This window comes from Vombatus ursinus, unplaced genomic scaffold (genome assembly GCF_900497805.2).
Source record: "Vombatus ursinus unplaced genomic scaffold, bare-nosed wombat genome assembly UNPS02014811.1, whole genome shotgun sequence".
Lineage (NCBI taxonomy): Eukaryota > Metazoa > Chordata > Mammalia > Diprotodontia > Vombatidae > Vombatus > Vombatus ursinus.
In genome coordinates, this window is record NW_020954589.1 from 10,564,355 (window position 1) to 10,588,904 (window position 24,550).

General features: G+C 38.2%; 1 protein-coding gene across 1 annotated transcript in view; it reads right to left on the reverse strand.

Moving 5' to 3' along the window:
• NUDT3 (nudix hydrolase 3) overlaps nucleotides 1–24,550 on the reverse strand; it is a 70,894-nt gene that overhangs the window by 4,341 nt on the left and 42,003 nt on the right. The window contains exon 3 of the mRNA XM_027876454.1: nucleotides 1,713–1,757. Within this exon, the coding sequence (XP_027732255.1) occupies nucleotides 1,713–1,757 (45 nt within the window). The remainder of the gene's footprint in view (nucleotides 1–1,712; nucleotides 1,758–24,550) is intronic.

The window sequence follows — 24,550 nt, forward strand, 5'->3', positions numbered from 1 at the left end:
AAGAGGAAAGGGAAAATAAACAGAGAACATCTTCTATCAGACAGCTGATAATAATAATAAACAAACTTACATGCCTCTGTTAAAGGTACTTGAACAGAAGGATTCTTCCTTTACTTTCTTATCTTCTTAAAAATCACAGAGTATATTTAAAATAGATTTCACTGAATATAAAGTCATTTGGCTAAGTTAGCCTGGGCATAAAGGTCACATTTTTTTCCCTATACCTCTCCATGGACTACCGCATTCCTAAAGCCACTACATAAATTAAATCAGATGAAATACTAGAGAATGAGATCAATGCCAAAATCATCAGAGACAGTGAACCAAGAGAGTGCATTAAAGGATATTTTCCTGATAGACCTCACCACTCAGCTCTCTATTTTCTTATTCCTTATTCTTTCTGGGCCAGCTTCACCAAATATTCACCTTAACTCTATCTGTTTCCTCTTCGTCATTAAGGAAAGATGGACTGTGCTTAGGACGATGATTAGGACATTGTGCAGACCTTAGGAAGGGTTACGGAATGGACTACACCTTGGAAAGTAGAGGGATGCTTGGATCATTAGAAGTGTTCAAGCAAAGGACAGGTGAATACTTGTTGGTTATTCTTGTTCAGGTATGGCCCCGAGTCTCTTTCCAACTATGAGATTCTATTATAATGTCTGTGCTTTCATTGGCTCTGGGATGCACCGTCTCTCAGACTAGCCTACCTGCTATTTTAGTCTCCAAACTGGCGTGTCATTTTCCCACTTTGTGCCTCTGCACAAGCTGTCTCACCTGCCTCCAATGAACCCCCTGCTCATTTCTGCCTCTTGGAATCCTGAGCTTTCTTCAAGGCTCAGCTCAGGGACCATCTCCTATAGAAAGACTTACGCGATCTCTTTAGTTATTAGTGGTCTCTCTTTCTCCTCAAACTATCATGTATTAACACTTACTTTTATTATGTTTCCCGTTTCCTCCACGTCCCCAGTAAATTTAAACTCCTTGCTGGCAGAGACCATTATCTTCTTGTCTTTGTATTCCCTGGGCCTAGCATAGTGTTTTGCAAACAGGAGGTAATTAATAAATGCTTGCCAGTTGAACTGAATATCTTCTCTATTTTTCATGGCCCCTGCTTTACTCACTTTATCAATTCTACTAGACATCAAATATTTGAACAGAGATGACATTTGAATGGGGTGGGTAACAATGTTAATCCAGAAGGAAACGAACATCAGAGCACAGTGTTCAATAAACGCAAAGATCCTAAGCACTAGGTTAAGAGCTGACAATAAAAACTGTTGGGAAAACTGCAAAGCATTCTGGCAGAAATTAGGTTTATATTAACATCTCACATCATAAATGAAGATAAAATTCCAAATGGATACATCACCTAGATGTAAAAGGCAACATTATAAACAAATTAAGAAAAGCAAGGTAGGAAATACTACGTCAGGTAGGGAAAGAATTTATGACTAAACAGGGAGTTACAGAATATAAAATAAATAATTTTGATTACAAAAAAACTTTAAAAGTTTTTGTACAAACAAAACCAATGGAGTTAACAAATTAGGATATGAGGTTTTGATCTAACCCTAATTTCTGCCAGACTTTTTCCCAGTCTTCCCAGCAGTTTGTTACACTAGAATTTTTTAAAGCCTACCCAAGCTACTAAAGCGTTTATATCAATTTCCCAACAATTTGAAGGAAGTTAAAAGATTTAACTGACTTACTTCGAAAATGCCTACCAATCTTCCCAATGTCCCTTTCACTCCAGCCTGAGTGAGAAAGAAAAGAAAATGAAGTATTAATACTTTGGTCCCCTATCACATTGTTTTCATTTTAAATCACACAAAAAGAGAAGACTTAAGTCCAGATGGCTTCCTTGTCTACAGCAGCTGTAGCAGTGCTCAGTGTCCTGTCATGAACGGGCCAAAGCTGGGAACATGCTTGACAGAGACATCTTCTCCCATGAAGAAACGTTTAGCCCAACCACATCCCATACACCTATTTACAAATATACTTTAGTCCTTCCCTCTTGCCCTTGCCAAAAGCTAGCAATGCAAAATGAGAAGAATCTATGAGCTCAAGAAAAAACTAAAGGACTTTAAAAATTATTTCCATAGTATTGCAATTTACATGGTGGGCCTGGATGTAGGGGTACACATTTGAATTCCCAGGGTTTTGACCTAAGGTAGGAGTAAAGCTGATGGAGGAGGGAGACAGAGAGAGAAGGAAAGGGTGAGGGAAGAGAGAGGGGGGAGGAAGGGAGAGAGATATAGAGGAAAAGGGAAGAGAGTGAGAGACAGAGGCAGGCATCGGGCTGCTTAAGGAAGGGTCATTCATTCAGTGGAGAAATAGACTGGAAGATACTGTTAGTGAAAAGGTCACAAATTCAACCCCTCTGGTGGGTCAGGCAGCAAAAAATGGAACTATGTGGGAGTCAGGAGATGCCAGGAGATGTCACTGAACCTCAGTTCCTCCACCCATAAAATGGGGATAATAGTACTTTTTTATACTTCCTGTCCTAGAGGATGGGTGTCAAAATCAAAAAGCAGTTATTAAGTGCCTACTGTGTGCTAGACACTGTGGCTACAAAGACAGGCAAAATACAGACCCTGATGTCAAGGAGCCCAGGGTCTAATAGGAGGGACAACATGGAAACAACTACATATGAAGAAACAAGATATACACAGGATAAATGGGAGTCTCAGAAGGAACTAAATTTTTTTATGCTCCCCCATTTAATATTTATTTTTAACATTCATTTTTAAAATTTGAGTCCCAAATTCTCTTCCTCCCTCCTGACTCCATCCCGCCCCCATCCATTGAGAAGGCAAGCAATATAATGATTATATATGTGAAGTCTTGCAAAAACATTTCTATGTTAGCCATCTTGAAAAAAAAAAGCAAGAAAAATAAAGTGAAAAAATATGCTTCAGTCTGCATTCAGACTATATCAGTTCTCTCTCTAGAGTTGGATAGCATTTTTCATCTTAAGTCCTTCAGAATTGTCTTGGAGCATTCATTATTGATCAGAAAAACTAAGTCATTCACAGTTGATCAACATATAATATTGCTGTTACTGTATACAATGTTTTTCTAGTCCTGCTCACTTCACTTTGTACCAGTTCTTTTTTCTGAAAGAAAAAAGGTTTTTTTTAAACCTTTTCCAAAGGCTTTTCTGAAAACATCCTCTTCATCTCATCCTTTCTTATAACATAATAGTATTTCATCACAATCATACAGCACAACTTCTTCAGTCATTCCCCAACTGATGGGCATCCCCTCAATTTCCATTTATTTCCCACCACAAAAAGAGTTTCTATAAATTTTTTTTTTTTACATATAGGTCCTTTTCCTTTTGCAGAAAGCACTAAGAACTGGAAAAGGTCTCTTGTATAAGGTTAGACTTTAGCTGAGACTTGAAGGAAATCAGGGAAAAGTGGGAAGATAAGATGAGGAGGAAAGGTTCTAGGTAACAGAGAGCACGAGTGAAAATGCTCAAAGTGCAAATTTCAGAGATGATTGGAGTGTCTGGTTCAAGGAATAGCAAGGAAACTAGTATCACTGGATTACAGAATATATGGAGGGAAATATACCATAAGAAGACTAAGACTAGACTAAGAATCTGTGAGGGCCAGATTATGAGGGGCTCTAAAAGCCAAACAAAGTACTTAGTAAACTTTAAAGTGTTAAATAAATGTAAATGATGACATTGTTTGTAGTTAGTATCTTGTCACCTTCCCTTAGCCAATCAATATTCCACATAAAATGTGGTACCAACAGGACATAATACTTTAGATATGGCTTAAACAGGGTAAATAAAGCACAGAGAGCTTACCTCATTTACTCTGGCCACTAATCTCTTAATCATCCTTAATAATAACTACACTTTAGGTCTAACCCACAACTGAGCTTGTAGTAGTAGACTGCTCTCTTGGACTTCACCATTGTCTCTGGAAACTCATTTCCCTGCAAGATCACATCAACTCTGACACTCACCCATCCTTAGAACCCTCCTGCCCCTCTGACTGGAGAAGCGAGGGTGGTTATTGGAGAGCTCCTCCCACTAAGATCCTCTATTTAAAGAGGCTGCCCAGGGCTGCCATCTCATTATTACTCAGCCAGCTCCTGGTCTTCATCACGCTCCCCTTTACAGTTACTTTTTATGTGTACTTCTTCCGGGCAGCAACTGTCTTTTGCCTTTCTTTGTAACCCAGCATTTAGCACACAGTGCCTAGTACATAGTAGGCACTAAATAAATGTTTATTGACTGACTAGTAACACTAGACAACTAATGTCCTGATATGTTTTTCACTTGAACTATTTTTTGCCTGTATTTGCCCTGTCTATGAATGACAGATAAAAAATAAAGATTAAACAAAAATGTAGATCAGGTTTTATAACTTTTAAATAGATAAGAAGTAGCTTGGTATAGTAGAAAGAAGCACTGGATCTCAATTCTGACACATTAGCTGTGTGACTCTGGGCAAGCTACTTAAAGTCTCTAAACCTCAGTTTCCTGTAAAATACAGGTAAATAACACCTGCATTACTTAACGCTAAGGAGTGAAAGACGTGACCACAAAAGCTTTAAAATGAGAAATATATCTGATTATTTAAAAACAACAACTACACACACACATACAAAATTATAAAAAACCTTCTATACAAATACATTTTTATACAAATAAAATCAGATTTAAGTAACTGGAGACATTTAATTGTTCATGGGCAGACAGGGCCTGAACTAGGGTGATTGCTGCGTGAGTGGAGAGAAAGGAATGGAAATGAGATGTTGTAGAAGTAATATCGGCAGGACTTAGCAACTGACTTGATATGGGAAGTCCCTTTTAGCTTTTCATGACACTGCTATCCTCTGGTCCTCCTACTATCTGTACCATAGCACCTTCTCAAATTTCCTTATTGGTTCTTCAATACATCCAGTCCTCTTGTTCTAAGAATTTTCAAAGGCTATGTTTGTCCTGGATTCCTTCTCTTTTCCCACTCTACTATCTGTGGAAGCATACTAAAACTTTTTTCCATTCAAATGAAAGTATTGGGGGCAGCGAGATGGCACAGTGGATAGAGCACTGGCCCTGGAGTCAGGAGGACCTGAATTCAAATGTGGCCTCAGAAACATAACACTTACCAGCTGTGTGACTCTGGACAAGTCACTTAACCCCACTGCCTACCCCCCACCCCACAAATTAAAGTGTTAAGAACTATTTCTGTAGTCTGAAATCCTTTCCAGATTTCTCTTTAGGAAAAGTGTGTAAAAGGACAAGAACAAAAGCTAAGGCCTGGGAAAATGGATTAAAGGTGTTAACCAAATTTCAAGAAAGGAAAGTCTCAGGGATCCAGTTAAAATCATTGCTTCCTCCAATTCCTGAAGGGATTAAGAGTTATGATTCACCTAAGTACTGTAACTCTTTCCCCATTCTGAAGGGATTATAGTACTGATCAGAGGAGAGGAGTGGTCAGAGAAGATATTGAGAGGTTTTAGGGAATGAGGTGACTACAATTCTATTTGATAGGGTAGAATGTTAACTCAAAATCATATTGATATATTGTTACCTTTTAAGTTGTTCAAGATTCCTGTTACTTCAAATAGTCTTATGTCAACTGCACATGTATAACCTATAATAGGTTATATACATATATACATATACACACACACACACACACACACACACACACACACACATATCCATCTTGGGGAGGGGACATGGGAGGGAAGGAGAGAGAAAAAATTTGACTCAAAATCTTATAAAAAAAAAATGCTGAAAACTATCTTTATATGTGATCCGAAAAAATAAAATGCTATTTACCAAAACAAACAAAACCAAATAGTCTTATGGCATGTCCAAAGGCATCTTTCTCAAGCAGATCAATGCTTGAATTTTGATTAACGTTTAATGAATCAAGATTGTTTCTGGTAGACTTGTGCCTAAAATGCAGAGCAAAGTATTAATATTTTTGGCATAATTCGCTTTGCTGATCTCATCAGCTCCTATGGGTTCTCATCTCTATGCAGATGGTTGCCAGACTGTACTGACTGTAACTGTGCTGAGCTACAGTTACACACCTCCAAATTATTCTTGTGTATCTTAAAAATTACCTTCCCCTTCCAAGACCATTCTTTCCTTTCCAAGTTTCCTTACTGTTGAGGGCAATACTATCTTCCCAATCAATGAGGCTCAAAACCTTACTCAAAAAAAAAAAAAAAAAATCCTTGACTCCTAGCTCTCACTCCCACATATTCAATCCATGGATTTTGTCATTTCTACCTTCACAACATCTCTCATTCCAGCCAGTCTGCTTCCTTTCACTTATATAGCCACCACCCTACTAACTGGTCTCCCTGCATCTCTCCCCATTACAATCTATGCTTTACTCAGCTGCCAAACTGATCTTTATAAATAGAGGTCTGACCATGTCAACTCCCTACTCAATGAGCTCCTGTGGCACCTTCACTTTTGCATACAATTTTTAATGGTTCACAAAGAGTTTTGAGAAAAATAAGTGTTTTAGGATGAGTTAGGTAGAATATACTACAATCATATTTAAGAGCTATAATTGCAGGAAAAAAGCTTTTAAATTTAGTATGGCTAAACAAGGTCAAAATAAAGGTAAAAGTTAAATGGAACTGAAATGAATGAATAAAAATATTAGAGGGCATTCATTAGACAGAAACCTAAAGTAACTAACCTTTTATATTACACAAGACAGTAATCTGAAGTTTAGTTGCTTATTCAAAATAACAACCATAAAAAGTTGATGCTGCCAGTGGTTAGGTGTATGTATTACATATATGAAACAGCTTAAAAGCACGCCTTTGGAACTGTGCAGATAGTAAGCACTTGAAAATTTACTGATAGTACAAGAGAATAAAAAAAAAAAGAAACTTCATATAGGAAGTATTTAACTGGAACACCTCACAGAACTGTACTTTTGTATTCACTGCTTGTTAATTATCAGACTATAAACCATTCTCCCTTATATTCCCAACATGCCTTTTCCCATTATTTCTCATAATTACACATTTATATTCTTTGTCTCCCTGCTCCAAACAGACTTTGAAAGTCACTTGAATGGAAATTCTTTCTTATTTAAATTGATTCCCACCCCCTCACCCCCCACTATTGGAAACAGTTGGTTTTCCACGGCCAACTAAGAATAACTAGGTTGCACTCCATGAATTAACCAGTGATTTTTATTACTGCACAAGAGGGACAAGCTGGAAGGCAAAACCACTTTGGAAAGCCAATTCTCCACTCCCACCGCAAGCAGCCAGAACATGCTCAAATAATCTCCAGAGACATATCAAATGCTTTTCCACAACTGCACCTCCACACTTACAGTGCTTAGGAATAAAGTCAGTGTTATACATTACAGGAGAAGGGGAGGAAAAGAGGGGAAGAAGTGTGGAGAGAGATTTACAGGAAACAGAAGTTACCTTTTCTTTTGAGCAGTGGAGAAGCAGTATTCAACAGAAGTCACTGCCCAAGTAGGTTAAAAGCATTTAAAAAGGGAATTAAAACTAAAAACACAATAGGAACAAATCCTAAAACTAAAGGGCACAATCAATTATTTAATTATGAAGCACTGATACAGAATCTTTTTTTTTTTAGCATATTGCTACAACATTTGCCATTTCTATATTCAACAGCAACAGAGATGCAGTCTCTGTTATGGTGGAAAGAATATTGAACTAAAAGTCAGGAAGAGACTTGCAACTGGAGCCCTATTTTTGTCAGACTTTAAGACCCAGGTCCATTTTCTGGACCAATTTTTTTTAATCTGTAAAACGAAGGGTTTAGACTAGATGATCTTTAAGGTTCTTTGCAGCAGTAACATTATGTCACCAGGTTTCAATGGTTTATATATATATATGTTAGTTCAGCAACAACAGAGACAGTTATAAGCACATCACACATTTTTACTCTGGAAATGTTCCTAATAAAGTTTTGTATAAATCGCATCATAATCTCTTCCACTGACATTTCTGTGCTAAACTTTGATTCATCTTCAACTGGAAGAAACTAATTTAAATTTCTACAGTCTGTGAGCCCTTTTGTTAAGTTAATAATCAATAAGCCAACATAATTATACTAATGGAAATTGTATTTAAAAGATCCTTGTGGGTAAATAAAAGAATTATCCAAAAAAGCATATTTTCCCTAAATTCAGATTTTGAGATTTTCATAGATCAGTATCATACATAGACTTGGAGCTAGAAGTACCCAAAGGTCATCTAATCCAAGCTCCTTTACAAAATGAGAAACCTGAGTTGAAAAAGGGTCAAATAACTCGCTTAAGGTCACAGAGAGCAAATGGCAGACCCAAGATTAAAACCGAGGTCTTTTTAATTGTGAAGCATTGAAGTGGTAAGATATGGGCTTAACTAATTAATGTTAGCTAACCAATTAATGTTGGTAACTTCTGGGCTTCAGTTTCCTAACCTGCAAAATGAAGAAATAATATCTATATTACCTAACTCATAGGTTTGCTATGAATAAAGTGCTTTGTAGAATTTAAATCACCATATAAATCTCAGAATTCCCGAGATGGAAGGGACCTTTAGAGATCCAACCCTCTCAATTCACAGATGAACAAAGTAAGACACAGAGAAAAAATGAATTGAGTTGCTGCTTAAGGATTCCAAGTCCAATCAATGATGGAAGTACCACACTGAGTTTCCTCTATATAACAGCAATCATCAATAAACTAGCATTTTTTTGTCTTGATTTTTCAAAAAACATACATCTAAAATAAATAAGACTATTTTAGTTCTTTATGGTTCAAGTACCTACAATAAAGAGAAAGTAATTAACAAATAAAAACTTGCTTCAATAATCTTTGCCATGTACAACCATACAGAAGTATACCATGTATGTTTATTATACAACTTTCCTTTATCCCATGCCCAATCTTCAATCCCTCTCTTTAGAATACTAATATGGACAACAACCCTTGAGGAGGCTATTTTTACATATCACATGATTACTGCATGCAGGTCAATGTAGGTATCACCATTACGTCTGACAGATATCTGGCTCTGATATTTGGGGATGATAGATTTTATTTGGTTCACAAGACTGTTTGGTCCAGTCAGGTTGCTTATCTGGACCAGCTTTTTCTTGAAGTCAAATGAGTCACAAGCTTGATAAGGGTGTCAAGTCAAGGTGGGGAGAGTAGGGGGAGAATTCAACTCAAATCCTATCACAGTCATAAAAATTCAAGATAAGTTTTGTAGCTTAACATGTAGCTACGACTTTATTTTACTGCTTAAGACAATGAAGGTGAAAATTCTTCCTAAGTTAGCTTAGATGAATACCAATTTAAATCTAATATTTTAGGTCCAATAGAAGTAGGCTAAGAAACTTCTACTTTTAAAGACTCCTCTGTATTCACTTTATTCAGCAGAAGGCAATTAATTAGCTATCATCCCAGTAATGTTAGTTCTTAATGATGGGTCATAACATGCACTGGACTCTCCAACAGGATAGATTCTAATCTCTATGTAAACCATTAAATTAACTATCAATTAGGTGAGAACTGTATAAAAACCTGGGGGGTGGGGGTGACACACAGAGCCAAGAAGGCAAAGTAAAGGCAGGGACTTGCCTGAGCTCTCCCCTAAACCCCTCCAAATACCTTTAAGTAATGACTCTAAACAAATTCTAGAGCAACAGAACCCCACAAAAGACAGAGTGAAACAATTTTCCAGCACAAGACAACTTAGAAGGTCAACAGAAAAGGTTTGTTGCACCAGGGTGAGAGACAAACACAGTCCAGTGCAGGAGCCAGTGCAGACCAGGCTCCAACAAACCAGGAGCATGCGTCAGGGAGACTGAATCAGTGGCAGCAGTGGAGGTTTCCAGACCTCTTAGCCTACACATGGCAAGGAGAACAGACAATGGGCCAGAAGGAGATTTACAGGAGTCCCTTTGCTAGCACCCAGGGCATGACTCTGTTCCACTGCCTGTATTTGGATCTGGATCTCAGTCCTGAGTCTTAGTTCCAGTGTGAGGAGGAGCACTAGCATACCAAAGCTTGAGGCTTCAGGGGAGCAGGAATGCTGATCGCAGTTCCAGGGTTGAAAAGAGTGCTTGTGGTTGCTCACAAACCAATGCACAGTACAAAAGAGTGGTAAACATATCTCTCCCTGAATCATACCACCTTGAAAGAGCCAAAAACCTACAGGTCCCCAGAATTACCTCTGATAACAGCTGCATAAAAAAACTGAAGCTTGGGACAGTGTCCCCAACACTTGGAACTAGAGCTCCTCTTTAGCATAGAGTCAAAAGTCAAGAAATAGGCTGGAAAATGAACAAGCACCTGAATAAAATTCTGACCATATAAAGTTACTATGGTAACAAGGAAGATCAAAACACACTCAGAAGAAGACAATGTGAAAATTCCTGCATTCAAAGCCTCAAAGAAAAATACGAATTTGGTTTTAGTCCATGGGAGAGCTCAAAACAGATTTTAAAAACCAAGTAAGAGAGGTAGAGGAAAAATTGGGCAGAGAAATGACATGATGGAAGAAAATCATGAAAAAAGAGTCAAGAGCTTTATAAAAGATGCACAAAAAATACTGAAGGAATTAACACCTTAAAAAACAGAACTGGCCAAATGGGAAAAGATCCACAAAAATTCACTGAAGAGAAGAACTCCCTAAAAAGTAGAATTGGCCAAATGGAAAAAAAGGTACAAAAGCTCATAGAAGAAAATAATTTTTAAAAAATTAGAATTGCTCAAGTGGAAGCTAATAATTTTATGAGAAATCAAGAAACAATGAAACAAAATCAAAAGAATGAAAAAAAATAGAAGAAAATGTGAAATATCTCATTGGAAAAACAACTGACCCAGAAAATAGATACACGGGAGATAATTTAAGAATTATTGGACTTCCTGAAAGTCACGATCAAAAAAAGTGTCAACACATCATCTTTCAAGACATTATCAAGGAAAACTGCCTTAATAATCTAGAACCAGAGAGTAAAATAGAAACTGAAAGAATCCACCAATCACCTCCTGAAAGAGATCTCAAAATGAAAACTCCAAGGAATATTACAGCCAAATTCCAGAACTCTCAGATCAATAAGAGAATACTGAAAGCAGTCAAAAAAGAAAAAATTCAAATATCATGGAGCCACAGTCAGAATAACACATCAGATTTAGCAGCTTCTACATGAAAGTACTGCAGGGCTTGGAATATGATATTCTAGAGGGCAAAAGAGCCAGGATTACAACTAAGAATCACCTACCCAGTAAAACTGAGTATAATCCTTCAGGGGGAAAAAATGGACTTGAGGTACAATCACTAACAAAACATTGAACTGATAAAACTGGTTATTCAGATTATTCTCCTTTATTTCCCACTACCCACAAAAGCAGCACAAATTGGAAAGGCAATAAAGAGAAAAGGAAATATTGTCAAATGGAATAACAAACGTTTTAGTGGCATTCAAGCAGGCTTACAATAGCTGCCATCTCATCTGATGGACTCTGAAAAGAAATGCAAGGCTTCAATGGGGAAAAAAAACCAAAACAAACCAATATGAAGTAGAGGGGAGGGTACTAGTAAAAGAGAAGGGACTTAACCCATGTCAGGATGACCGAGTGTGGAAGAGAAGAAAGAAAAGGAAAATGGCAGCCATACAATTAGAGGTTAAATACAAATTTGAGATTCTTCCTAAAGAAAAAGATGGAGGCTTTTGGGAAGAATGTGAGAAGAGAGCCATAGAAGCTGTTAGGTGAGAGCATCCAGTTACAGAGAGATGCCTTAATGTAGTTTGAGTGAGGTTCAGGATCCCAGGATTCTCCCTTATGTGCCACTTATGTTGCCAGGGGGAAGAGACTGAAGGTTCAGGAAAGGTCCCTAGTCAGAGCCAGGGAGAAGTCCTGCCATCAGTACATGAGGTTTCAAGTACCAGTTCTTCGTTGTTACATTCCCTAAACCACATCACGGGAAGCAGGTGCCCCTGCCAAGACCATTATTCCCTGTTCTGGTCAATAGCTGATGTTCCTAAATGGGTAAACTGGAAAGGCAGATCAAGGCATGATAGAACATAGAACAAGATGGAAGCCAATAGACAAGTAAAGCAAGCAAGCTTTACTGAAGGGAAATTGCACAAACGACACTACCAGAAGGAATCTAAAAGTTACTGTCAACGATTATGAAGTCTTAGGCAAAAAACTGAAGATTATAGCGCCGTAAGTTGTATTTTCTCACAACTCATTGCCTATTGAAGGCAAGAAAAAAACTAATTTGAGAAATGAACAATTAGCTAAGAAGATGGCGTGTAAGAATAGGATTCAGATTTGTGCATCATGGCTTACAACAGAGGGGTTGACAGATTCCTGGCCAGAGTACATCTAACAAAGCTAGTAAGAAAGTGTTTTAGGGGCTGCTAGGTGGTAGATAGAGTTCCAGCCTGAGTTCAAACTCGGCCTGACACTTGACGCTAGCTGTGTGACCCTGGGCATGTCACTTAACCCCAAATGCCTCACCAAACAGCAAAAAAAAAAAAAAAAAAAAAAAAGTCTTTTGCCATGCAAGTCTAATTAAAAGGGTTTAAACTAAAAAGGACGGACAGAGAAGACTGCCTATATATATTCCCAAAGTTAGATACTACAGGAATTAGCCACAAATAAGGAAGAATAGCAACTAAGAAAGCCAGAAATTCACAGGAGATAAAACCTACAGAAGTCAAGAAGGATGAGGACTGAGAAAAGGCCGTTTGGCCTTGGCAATTAAGAGATTATTGGTAACTCTAGTAGTTTCACTTGAGTGATGAGGAAGCCGAACTACAAAAGGTCGAAAAGTCAGAGGAAATGAAGTGAAGGTGGGTGAGTATAGACAGTTTTTTTTTTCCTCCAAAGAGTTTGGCCGAGAGAGGGAAGAGTGCTAACTAAAGTGGATGGCTGAATGTGGTAGTGTTCTATTTTGTTTGTTTGTTTGTAAGGATAGGGAAGAAATCAGTAGCTAAGAAAGGGGGTGGGGGTGAGGTTGTACACCTGTAGAAGGGTTGGTCTTACAGACGGGACCTGGACCTCTAAAAGGAAAAGACCATGTCTTTGAAAGCAACCCAATCTCTGAATTTTCCCACACATTTCATCAGCCCAGAACACTGGAATCCAGCCCAAGGCATCTGGCCCACCCCAGCCCACCTGGATACAGGACTGCCCTTTCACAGTTGTTCTTGATCCACCCCAGACTACTTACTACTCCTTTCACTATTGTACCTGGTTATTTACAGACTCCTTAATCCCACCCAGATCTTTTCACTGTCCTTTTTTTGTATATAAGTATCAGTCTCACCCTCATTAAGTTGCAGAATCCCTAAGAGTCTTGACCACTACTACTGATGTTACAATAAACCTTGTTACTTTGACGGGAAAAAGATTTGAGTACGTGAATTCATTTCAGGTGGATATCGCCCTGTACCCTGTCATTTCAGGGCTCTCAGCAACCCCAAACCGTATCATTACCAAATAAAAGGGTCAACTTTTTGGCAGACTAGGGAAAAGGATAAAAGAGGCTGGGGATAATGTCAAAGTGATTTTAAATGAAGAGAAAAAGAGAAGAAAGAATTCATGTTGAATAGCCTAAATTTTCTTAGTAAAGAGGTGAGATCCTCAGCTAAGAGAAGGGAAGGGAGATGTGGGAGGCATGAAGAAGGAAGAGATAACTTCTTTGAGATAGAGAATCAATTAGGGAGAATAAAAAGACTTCCTTGCTGCAACTGTGGTTCACTTAAAGCTGGATAAAATGATTTAAAATACACCTGGTCAACTAGTTTGTATAACTTTCTCTAGCTTCACTGAACAGCATGTGTGTAGAAGAGGAGGTAGATGGCAGAAGCAATGCATTTCTGCTGAGATGAGAGGTGAATGTACAAGAGAGTGAAGGATTTAAGAGCAGAATACAATTTTGAGTTGAAATGGTTAACAATAGGGTTGAGATTGCAAAGGGAGGAAAATCAAGTTAGACGTAGCTTAACAGCCTGAGAAAGTACTGAAGGGCAGAGTGATTGGAGGCAAAGATGAAGGGAAAGAATAGACTTAGGTCAGGTGAGGCCAAAGAAGAAACAAAATGATAAGTTATGGTAAAATTGGTGTTGTGTGTCCTTCATTCTTGAAGAGGAGCAATGATATCACAAGGGTGACGTCTTGACTCGCATCTGAATTAGATTTAAGTGAGGAAGAACTCTGTAAAGTCATCAGTCTTATTCTCTCCTCCAGTCGCTGAAATCCAGTTGTGTGGGATGGATGTTGCTTCAGCATATCACTCAATCAGAGGTTGGAGTCAGAGAAATAGTTTTTCCACAAAGAGCCAAGTGGAAACCTTAAGGAATGCAGTCTGGGGGCTAGGTGGAAGTTAAACAAAGGGAGTTATATTAGAATAAGAAAAACACTCTTGTGGTGAATAGACTAACAGGCTGGAAAACAAGTTCTGAGGTTAACATAAAAAGGGGTGTTCCCAAGTAAGGGTTGGGATTGAATTGTGTGGAGTAGGAGATTTAATTAGGGGCAGAGACTCACCTGGGGAAATTAGGCGCTTCAGAGAGGCTGTAACCTCTATAGTACTCAGCAAATGGGGAAATAGGGGAAGGAAATTCAAATGGGAAATAGGGAATAAAAAGGTGTGCAACAAGGTATATTTGTTGATACGTGTGCTCTCACACATGTGGGATGCCCGGCCTTCCCAGGTCCTTAAAAAAACTTCTTCCTGATTCAACAACGGCTTCATGGAATTCGCGATACTGAATACAGGTAACAGTGGCAAGACAGAAGTCACAAGGCCTAGGATGCAGTGGGAGACCTTGGCCTTTCTAAATTAAGGTCGTTTTGTCAATTTGTCAGAGGAAATGCCCTTTGAATGACTATGAGATGAGGAAGAATGGAGGCAAAAGGTGGCCCAATTTGCCATCACAAAGATATCAGTATGGGAGGGGAAGAGTTTCCAGACAGAACAAAAAACAATTGCTATTTATACTCACTCTAAGCCAGCAAAACCTAAACAATGAGCCCCAGAGGCTTGGGTTGAGGGCTATTCAATGAAAGCCAGAGTGATTTGGGTTTAAAGGCCTAGTCAAGTAGCTCCATTTGAAACACAATGGGCTTTTTAAAAGACTATTTTTCCAGAGCCTTATTTCAAGAAATTGTACATGAAAACTACTCAGGACAAGGACAAAAAGTTAATTGTCCTAGCTTTTTTGGGGGGGGGGGGTGATGGTGGTGATAGTGGTGGATAAAGAAATGTAAAATTTAAAAAAAAAATCACTGAATGGATAACTAAGTAAATACAAGAATCTAGGTGCCCCTCCCAGCCCCAAAGTATCTTACAAAATATAATCGAGCAAAAATTATATTCTCTTTCCCCCTCATGAAGAACCCTTTCTTGTACTTCCTTCCTTCTGGAATAGAACCAATGACATCACGAGGGTGATCTCTTGATTTGCCTTCCAATTGGATTTAAGTAAGGCAGAGCTTCACAAATTTTCAGGCTCACTCTCTCCTCCAGAGTCAAAACGAAAGGCAAGGTGACTCACCATTCAATTTGTAGTTTATACTTTCCTGACACAATTTTAAGTTTCATAAAAAAGAGGTTTAAGCAATCAGCACATTTCAGAGATGGCATTTAGCAGTCTGGCTAGGGAGTTACCTTGCAATCCAAGTTTCCAAAACCTATTTCCTCCTATTCTGGTATTCCACCTCTTCTGCTGGCTAAATGGAATAAGTATTGACTGATAACCTCCCCCAATCCTTCAACATATCCAGTTCTAGAGATGAACACCAGAACTATAAAACCTAAGAAACAACTCATAACCAAGTCTGTATATATTGTAAATACTAATTATACATAAAGCATTTCCAATTTCCTCAAACAGATGTTTTATATCTCTAATTATATCTCTAATTTATAATCTCTATATTCTAATATCTATGAATTCTGGATTTCTGCCCTGAGGACATAATTTATGTTGATTAGTTTTTTTCCCTAGAAGATCAATGTGTTGCTGTTTTCCCCTACTTAAGTATGTCCATTGATTAAGTTTAATATAGTTTCAGAAGTACTTTTTAAGCCTGAGAAAAAATCCAAATTCTACCATTTTACTTCCTCCCCATCCCAAGAGAAGATATCTATGTGTTCAACCTAAAGACAGCTGAATCTCATTTATGTTTACCTGTCTCAAGGGTTATAGCCTTATTAAAATATTCTGTTATCTGCCACTGACTAAGTAACAGAATCCTAATGGTTAGACAAAAATAAAATTACAAACTAATTGTTGATTTCTATAATAATAATAATAATAATAATAATAATAACAACAACAGCAACAACAATATAGCATTTATAGAGCACTTTAAGGTTTGCAAAGTGCTTTACAAATATTATCTTATTTGAACCTCACAACAAACCTGGAAAGTTAGGTGCTATTACCCCATATTAGAGATGAGGAAACTAAGTCAGGCAGAAGTTAAGTAACTTGCCCAAGTTCACACAGGTAGGAAGTGTCAGAAGTTGAATTTGAGTTTTCCTGACTAGGTCCAGTACTCTATCCACTGCACCACCTAGCTGCCCTGTTGAAGAAAAATGTTAAGAGCTTCTATTTTTGGAGGGTGGAGCCAATGTGGCGGAGTAAAGGCAAGAATTCACCTGAGCACTCCCCCAAACCTTGCCAAATTCCTGTAAAAAATGACTCTACACAAATTTCCAGCCCAAAGCAACTTGGAAGGTCAACAAGAAAGGCCTGTTGGACCTGGGTGAGGGAGGAACACAAGTCAGTGCAGGCCACTCCAGCACAGCCCCAGTCTCAGCAAACCAGGAGCAGGTCTTGGGAGTGACTGAATCAACAGTGGTGGTGGCAACAGCTGCTTTCCAAGCTCTCAGCTCACAGAAGGTAAAAGGAATCAAACAACTGATCAGAAGGAGATTACAGGCATATCTTTGCTGGCACTGAGGCAGGATTCTGTTGCTTTGCCCATTCTTGGATCTGGGTTGCAGTGCTAAGTGGAAGTCCTGGGGCAGGGAGGGGCACTGGCATAGCAGAGTTTGTGGCAGCAGTGGAGAGGGAACCTTCCTCACAGTTCCAAGGTAGAAAAAAGTGCTTGTGGTCACTCACAGACCAGAGCACTGGAAAGGAGAGGAATAAACATCTCTCCTTAGGTCATAACACTGTGGAAGAACTGAACACATACAGGTCTCTAAAAGTACCTCTGAAAACAGCTACACAAAACCCCTCAAGTTGGTGACAGTGCACCCTCCACACTGAAGGCAGAGCCTTATCTTAACAAAGAGCTAACAAGGCAAGTAACAGAATGAGAAAATGAGGAAACAAAGGAAAAAACCTCAGATTATAGAAACATACTTTGGTAACTCAAAACATACACTCAGAAGAACACAACAAAGTCAAAGCTCCTACATCCAAAGCCTCCAAGAAAAATATGAATTGGTTTCAGGCTATGCTCAGAAAGGATTTTGAAAATCAAGTAAGAGAAATAGAGGAAAAACTGGGAAAAGAAACTGATGCAAGAAATTCATGAGAGGGGCAGCTAGGTGGTGCAGTGGATGGAGCAGTGGCCTTGGAGTTAGGAGGACCTGAGTTCAAACCTGACCTTAGACACTTGACATACTAGCTACGTGACCCTGGGTTAAGTCACTTAACCCCATTACCTAGCCCCCCAAAAAAAGAGTCAACAGTTTGATAAAAGAACCCCCTCCAAAAAAAAACCTTAAGAAAATAACACCTTAAAAAATAGAGTAGATCAAAAAGCAAAAGAGGTCCAAAAAGCCAATGAAGAGAAGAATGTCTTGAAAAGCAGAACTGGCCAAATGGAAAAGGTGGTCCAAAGGCTCACTGAAGAAAAAATTAGAATGGAACAAATGGAAACTGATGACTCTATGAGAAATCAAGAAATTATAAAACAAAACCAAAAGAGCAGAAAAAATAGGAGAAAATGTGAAATATTTCACTGGAAAAACAACTGACCTGGAAAATAGGTCCAGGAGAGATAATTTTAAAATTACTGGACTGCCTAAAAGCCAGGATCAAAAAAAGACCCTAGACATCATCTTTCAAGAAATCAAGGAAAACTACCCTGATATTCTAGAACCAAAGAATAAAACAGAAATTGAAACAATCCACTGATCTCCTCCTGAAAGAGATCCCGAAAGGAAAATTCCCAGGAATATTATAGCCAAATTCCAGAGTTCCCCGGTCAAGGAGAAAATATTGCAAGCAGCCAGAAAGAAACAATTTAAGTATTGTGGAACCACAATCAGGATAACACAAGATTTAGCAGCTTCTACATTAAAGGATCAGAAGGCTTATAATACGATATTCCCGAGGTCAAAGGAGCTAGGATTACAACCAAGAATCACCTACCCAGCAAAACTGAGTATAATTCACAAGGGGAAAAAATTGGCATTCAATGAGACAGAGGAATTTCATGCATTCTTGAGAAAAGACCAAAGCTAAATAGAAAATTTGGCTTTCAAATACAAGACTCAAAAGAAGCATGAAAAGGTAAACAGGAAAGAGAAATCATAAGGGACTTATTAAAGTTAAACTTTTAATTCTTACATGGAAAGATGATATTTGTAACTTATAAAACCTCTCTCATTATGGTAGCTAGAAGGCACAGGAATGAGTTGCATATGAAGGAATGATATCTAAAAATTAAAAATAAAATTAAGGGGTGAGAGAGGAATGTACTGGGAGAAAGAAAGGGTGAGGTAGGATGGGGTAAATTATCTCACATAAAAGAGGCAAGAAAAAGCTTTTACAGTGGAAGGGAAGAGAGGGGAGGTGAGAGGGAATGAGTGAACCTCACTCTCATCAGAATTGGCTTAAAGAGGGTATAACATACACACTCAATTGGGTATAGAAATCTATCTTAGTAGGGCAGCGGTGGATAGAGCTCCGGCCTTGGAGTCAGGAGGACCTGAGTTCAAATCTGGCCTCAGACACTTGATAGTAGCTGTGTGACCCTGGGCAAGTCACTTAACCCCACTGCCCCCCACCCCCAAATCTATCTTGCCCTATAGGAAAATAGGGGAGAAAGGGATTAGAAAAGGGGGAGGAGGGATAGAAAGGAGGGCAGATTGGGGGAGGGGGGTAATTAAAAGCAAACACTTTTGAGGAGGGACAGGATCAAAGGGGAGAACAGAATAAATGAGGGGGGTGGGATGGGATGGAGGAAAATAGTCTTTCACCACATGACTACTATGGAAGTGTTTTACATGACTACACACATATAATCTATACAGAACTGCTTGCCTTCTCAATGTGGGGAAGTAGAGAGGGGGATATCGAGAGAAATTTGGAACTCATTTAAAAACGAAAGTTAAAAACTGGTTTGGGGGAAAATGTCAAATAAAAATTTAAAACAAAAAATAGTTTCTATTTTTAAGGCAGTGGAACACTTGTGGGTGATTGTGGGATCCAGTGTGCCTCAAGTAAGAGCTGACAAAGTAATTTTCCTTAAGCATAGATATGACTATATGACTCCCCAGCTCAATCAACTATCAACTCCAGTGGCTCCCTTAGAGTCTCTAGGATAAAACACAAACAAATGCCTTTGTTTAGCTTTTAAAGCCCTACAAACTGACCCCAAACTATCTTTCCAGCCTCACTGGACAATCTCTTTCCTGCACTGCATAGTCCAGCTAAATTGGTTTCTCTCTATTCCTCTGCACTGGTCTACCCACACGGTCACCTCATGTACCCAGGTGAGTACATGCACTCCTTTCTTATCTGTATTTCATGAGTCCCTCTTTTCCTTTAAGATGTAGCCCAGGCACCACCTTCTTCATGAAGTTTTTCATCATCACTCCAATTGATAATGTCCTCCCCTATTAAACTACCTTATATTTAACTACTCTGTCTATAATTACTTGTCTCTTCCATTAGAAGGTAAGCTCATTGTGAGTAGGGATGGTTTCATTCTTTGTACTTGCACCCCCAATACCTAGCACAGTTCCAACCACGTATTAGGTGCTTAATAAATACTACTTGACTGATGGATTGACCGGCCTTTATGGGTAGTTTCAGTAGGGCAAAAGGTCATGGGAGTCTAAGGAAATGGGAAAGACAGAAATAAGTACATCATACTGCACAAAATACTATTAACTCAGCAGAATGGGAAGATATTAAAATACATATTATAAACCCCTTTAGCTAATGGTCTTTGAGAAATGCCTGGGGCAAAAAATTCATTGCCTTGAGACTGATCTGGCAATGAGTCTTTTCAAACTTAGCTAGGTTATTCCTTATACAACAAAAATATATTCTGATCACTAGATCCCAAATGTGAAGTCTTTTTACTTTAATAGGATCTTGTGAGAGTTTACACTCCATTAGTATAGCCTTCAAAAATCTAGTCATTTCCAAGGGCCAAGTAGGATTTTAGTGGAGATTCTGAGTAAATCTGAATTAAATGTAGCAATTAAAATCAAGAACTATTTACCAAGTGATTACTATGCACAAAGCTCAGAATATTTATTATTTACAGCCCTTTACCTCCATTTCAAAAGAAGTGAAAGACATGAAAATCAATTATTAAACATAGTTTTTTTTCAATATATTTTCTCATTTATTAATCCACTAAGTTTTTTCTTATCAAACTTCTGAATTTCTTTGCATCCAAAATCCAAATCTCTACATCCTGAATCCAAAAGCTATCTATGGTTGTGTGTCTATTCACATCTTCTAGCTTTGGGTTATTAAGTTTTAAGTAAAAAATACCATCAGCACAGAAGAACGTTACACACACACACACACACCCCCCCATATATGTATAATGGTAACACAGTTGATATGTTGGTAAATTTATCAGCTTTATTTGGAAATTTCCCCATGAAGCTCCCCATCCCACAATTTTCCTGTAAAGAAAAAGCCTAATGATTTATCTGATAATAGGTCTGAATTTTCTAAATACACCCCATTTGAATTGTACCTTTCCTAACCTTACCTCTACACCCGCACAGCTTTATTCAGAAAATAAATATTAAAATCTCCAGAAGAGCAGGTTCAGGTTTTAAAGCTGAATTTGTATCAGAAACAAAAAGGAACTCAGTTCCCAGAGATACAGCTTCATTTCCCTTCACAGATGTTAAAAAAAAGTTCAAGTTGGAATTTTAGCTATTCTACTTTACTTTAGTTGAGCTCAAATGAATATGCCATACAAAATTACAAGGGAAAAAATGTGATTTTTGTTTTCTCCTATTATTTTACTTTGATACTTCTAAGAAAATCCTGAATATTCAAAGTATTTCAGATCTCCACAAATAGGACTTCTAGCCTTTAAATTTTAACTATTTAGGATTGAAACATCTTAAAGCATTTTCAAATCTTAATTATTCACAGTAATAAAAATAAAGAATACAAAAATCAATTATCAACTAATATTTTCAATATTCTCTCCCATCAAGTCCAATTAAGTTTTCTTTCCACTGCCTATCTTTCAGTAGGATCTACTATTGAGCTGGAAAATGGTTGCCAAAGTTGCATTATCAGAATGAAGATAAAGAAGTAAAAGGTCTGGCTAAATCAGTCCCTGAATAACTGACCGCTATGTATATAGGTAAAGTTGCCAGGTTTTACTGTAATGCATAATAGGCATATTCTGACCAAGAAGAAGGGAAAGAAAGGGACCAGGGAAATAGAAATCATCTACAATTTCTAATGAGATTCAAATAAAGCACCATTATGTGTTCTAACAAAAATAGGATACTGAAATATGGAATAATCTTATGTGTGCATAACATTTGGCCAAAAGGGAGGAGAGACACAGACAGAAAGACACAGAGACAGAACCTTTTTGTCATGTGCATTTTTAAACAGAATAAAAATCAATATTGCTTTTATTGGGTTTTTTTGGGGGGGGGGTCTGGATGTAAAAATAGGACAGGAAGAAAAGATATAGAAGTACTCACAAGGATACAAGCAAATTCACCAAAGTGTGTCTCAACACAAGCCTCCAAAACAAAAAGTACTAGGGGCAGGTAAGTGGGGCAGTGGATAGAGCACCGGCCCTGAAGTCAGGAGGAACTGAGGTCAAATCCAGCCTCAGACCAAACACTTGACACTTACTAGCTGTGTGACCCTAGGCAAGTCACTTAACACCAACTGCCTAAAAAACAAACAAACAGACAAAATAAAAACTACTGAATAAAAATATGAAATACTATTGGTTTTAGAAAAGGAAAAAAACAAAGTAAATTTAAATAATAAGTGGGACATCAAATCAAGATGGCTGCCTAAAAGGAAGGCAGACCACCCAGCTCCCACTTGTCTACTTCAGCAAAACCCCGCAATTGCGACTAGATCAAATAATGATCAAGAAATCCAATGAGGTAATACAGTGACTTTTTCTGCCTCAGAACTACCCAAGAAGTCAGCCAGAAACCCATTGGAAATATTAGTTCTAGTGTAAGGTAGTCTTTTAGGAAGACCAGGGAAACCTCAGGATAGTCAGAAAATTCTAGGATGGGATCTTGGGAGCCCCTGAGAGAGGCATGAATTGGGGCACAACACTCAGACAGGCACATCCCAGGCCTAGGGGCTTCAAAGGTCACTAGAATTCAATCTTAAAATGCCAGTGAAAGCACTGATTCAGGAGGGCTTAAATCCAGGAGAATAAATAATTTAGAAGAGAAAGTGTCAAGTCTTTTCCAATTAAAGGATTTCCTGAAAACCAGAACAGATTAGAGAGTAATGAATAAATGAGAGCAAAAAACCCCAAAAAACCAAACCAAAAAAAAAAAAAAATTTCAAAAGACTGAAAAAAATAGAAGAAAATGTAAAGTATCTGTTATAAAAAAACAGGTGACCTGGAAAATTGGGTTCCCTGAAAGTCATGATTAAAAAAAAAGTTTGGACACCGTTTCGCAAAAATCACAAAAAAAGTTGCTAAGATCTATTCAAATCAGAGGGTGAAATAAAGGTAGAAGGAATTCACCAATCACTTTCTGAAAGAAACCTCAAGAAGAAAAGTCTTGGGATTATCACAGCCAAAATCTAGGGCTTCCATGTCAAAGGAAAAATAAATTAAGCATCCAAAAAGAAACAACTCAAGCACCAGGGAACCACAGGGAGAATTACATTATACCCAACAGCTTTTACTATAAATGAGAGATCTTGGAATTTTTGTCATTCTGAAGTTTTTCAGTTGTGTCTGACTCTTCATGACCCCATCTGGGGCTTTCTTGGCAAAGATACTGGAGTGGGTTTGCCATTTCCTTCTCCAGCTCATTTGACAGATGAGTAATCTGAGGCAAAAAGAGTTAAGTGATGTCTCAGGCCAGATTTGAACTCAGGAAAATGAGTCTTCCTGACTCCAGATTTGGCACTCTATCCACTGTGCCATGTACCTGAGCTTGGATTACAAGATTCTAAAAGGTAGAAAGCTTACAATCAAAAACAACTTACTATACGATATAAAGGTAATCCCTACAGTAGGAAAAATTTACCTTTAATGGAATAGAGAACTTTCAAGCATTTGTAGTAAAAAGACAAGAGCTGAGTAGGAACTCTGAAATACAAACACAAGAATCCTGAGAAACACAGAAAGATTAATTTAGCTGAGCAGTTGAAGGGCCTATGATGATGTAGTGCTAATATTTTAAGAGAAAGAGAAGAAACAAGTATGCCTTCAGAACTTTAATGTCTATCTTCAAAAGATACCAGAGAGAATTAAATAAGAAAAACAGAGGTCCTTGGGTTGGGTTCTATTCTGAGGGTGTAAAGAAGCGAAAGAGAAGGGATTAAAAGAAGGGATTAAAGGAATACATCATACAGATGATTTGTAGATCTCTTTAGCCAGTTCTAACTTTTCTCCAGATCTCCAGGCTCATAGCCAGCTGCCTATTAGATGTCTCAAAGTGGATCTCCTGTAGACATATCCAAAATAGAACTTATTATATTTTCATGCTCCCCACCCCGACTCCTTTTCCCCAAACCTCCCTTCTTGTCAAGAGTCTCACCAATATCCCAGTCAGCCATGTTTAAAACTAAGGTGTCAACCTTGACTCCTCAATCTCTAACATGCCCCAAATAAAATTTGTCACCAAGTTTTGCCCTTTCTACCTTTGTATTCCCTTCTCTTCCTTCACATAGCTTCCACCTAGGTATATGTCTACATCACCTCATACCAAGACAACTACAATAACCTTTTGGCTGATCTCTTCTGCTGCAAGTCATGTCTCCCTGCATGAGTATATCCTCCCTCACTCAGTTGTCAAACTGATCTCCCTAAAGCACAGGATTGATCCTGTCACTCATCTATTCAACAAACTTCACCAGTTACCCATTACCTCTAGGATCAAATATAAACTGGTTTATTTGACTTTAAAGCTCTTTACAACCTGGCCCCTTCCTACCTCTCCAATCTACTTATACTTTACTCTCCCTCCATGTACTCTATGCTACAGTTATACTGGCCTATCTGCTTTTCCTCACCTATGACAACTCCATTTCCCCACTCCTCTACCTCTTCATCTTTTGAAACTGAATTCATGCATAAGCTACAATTATTTTCATGGTGGTCTT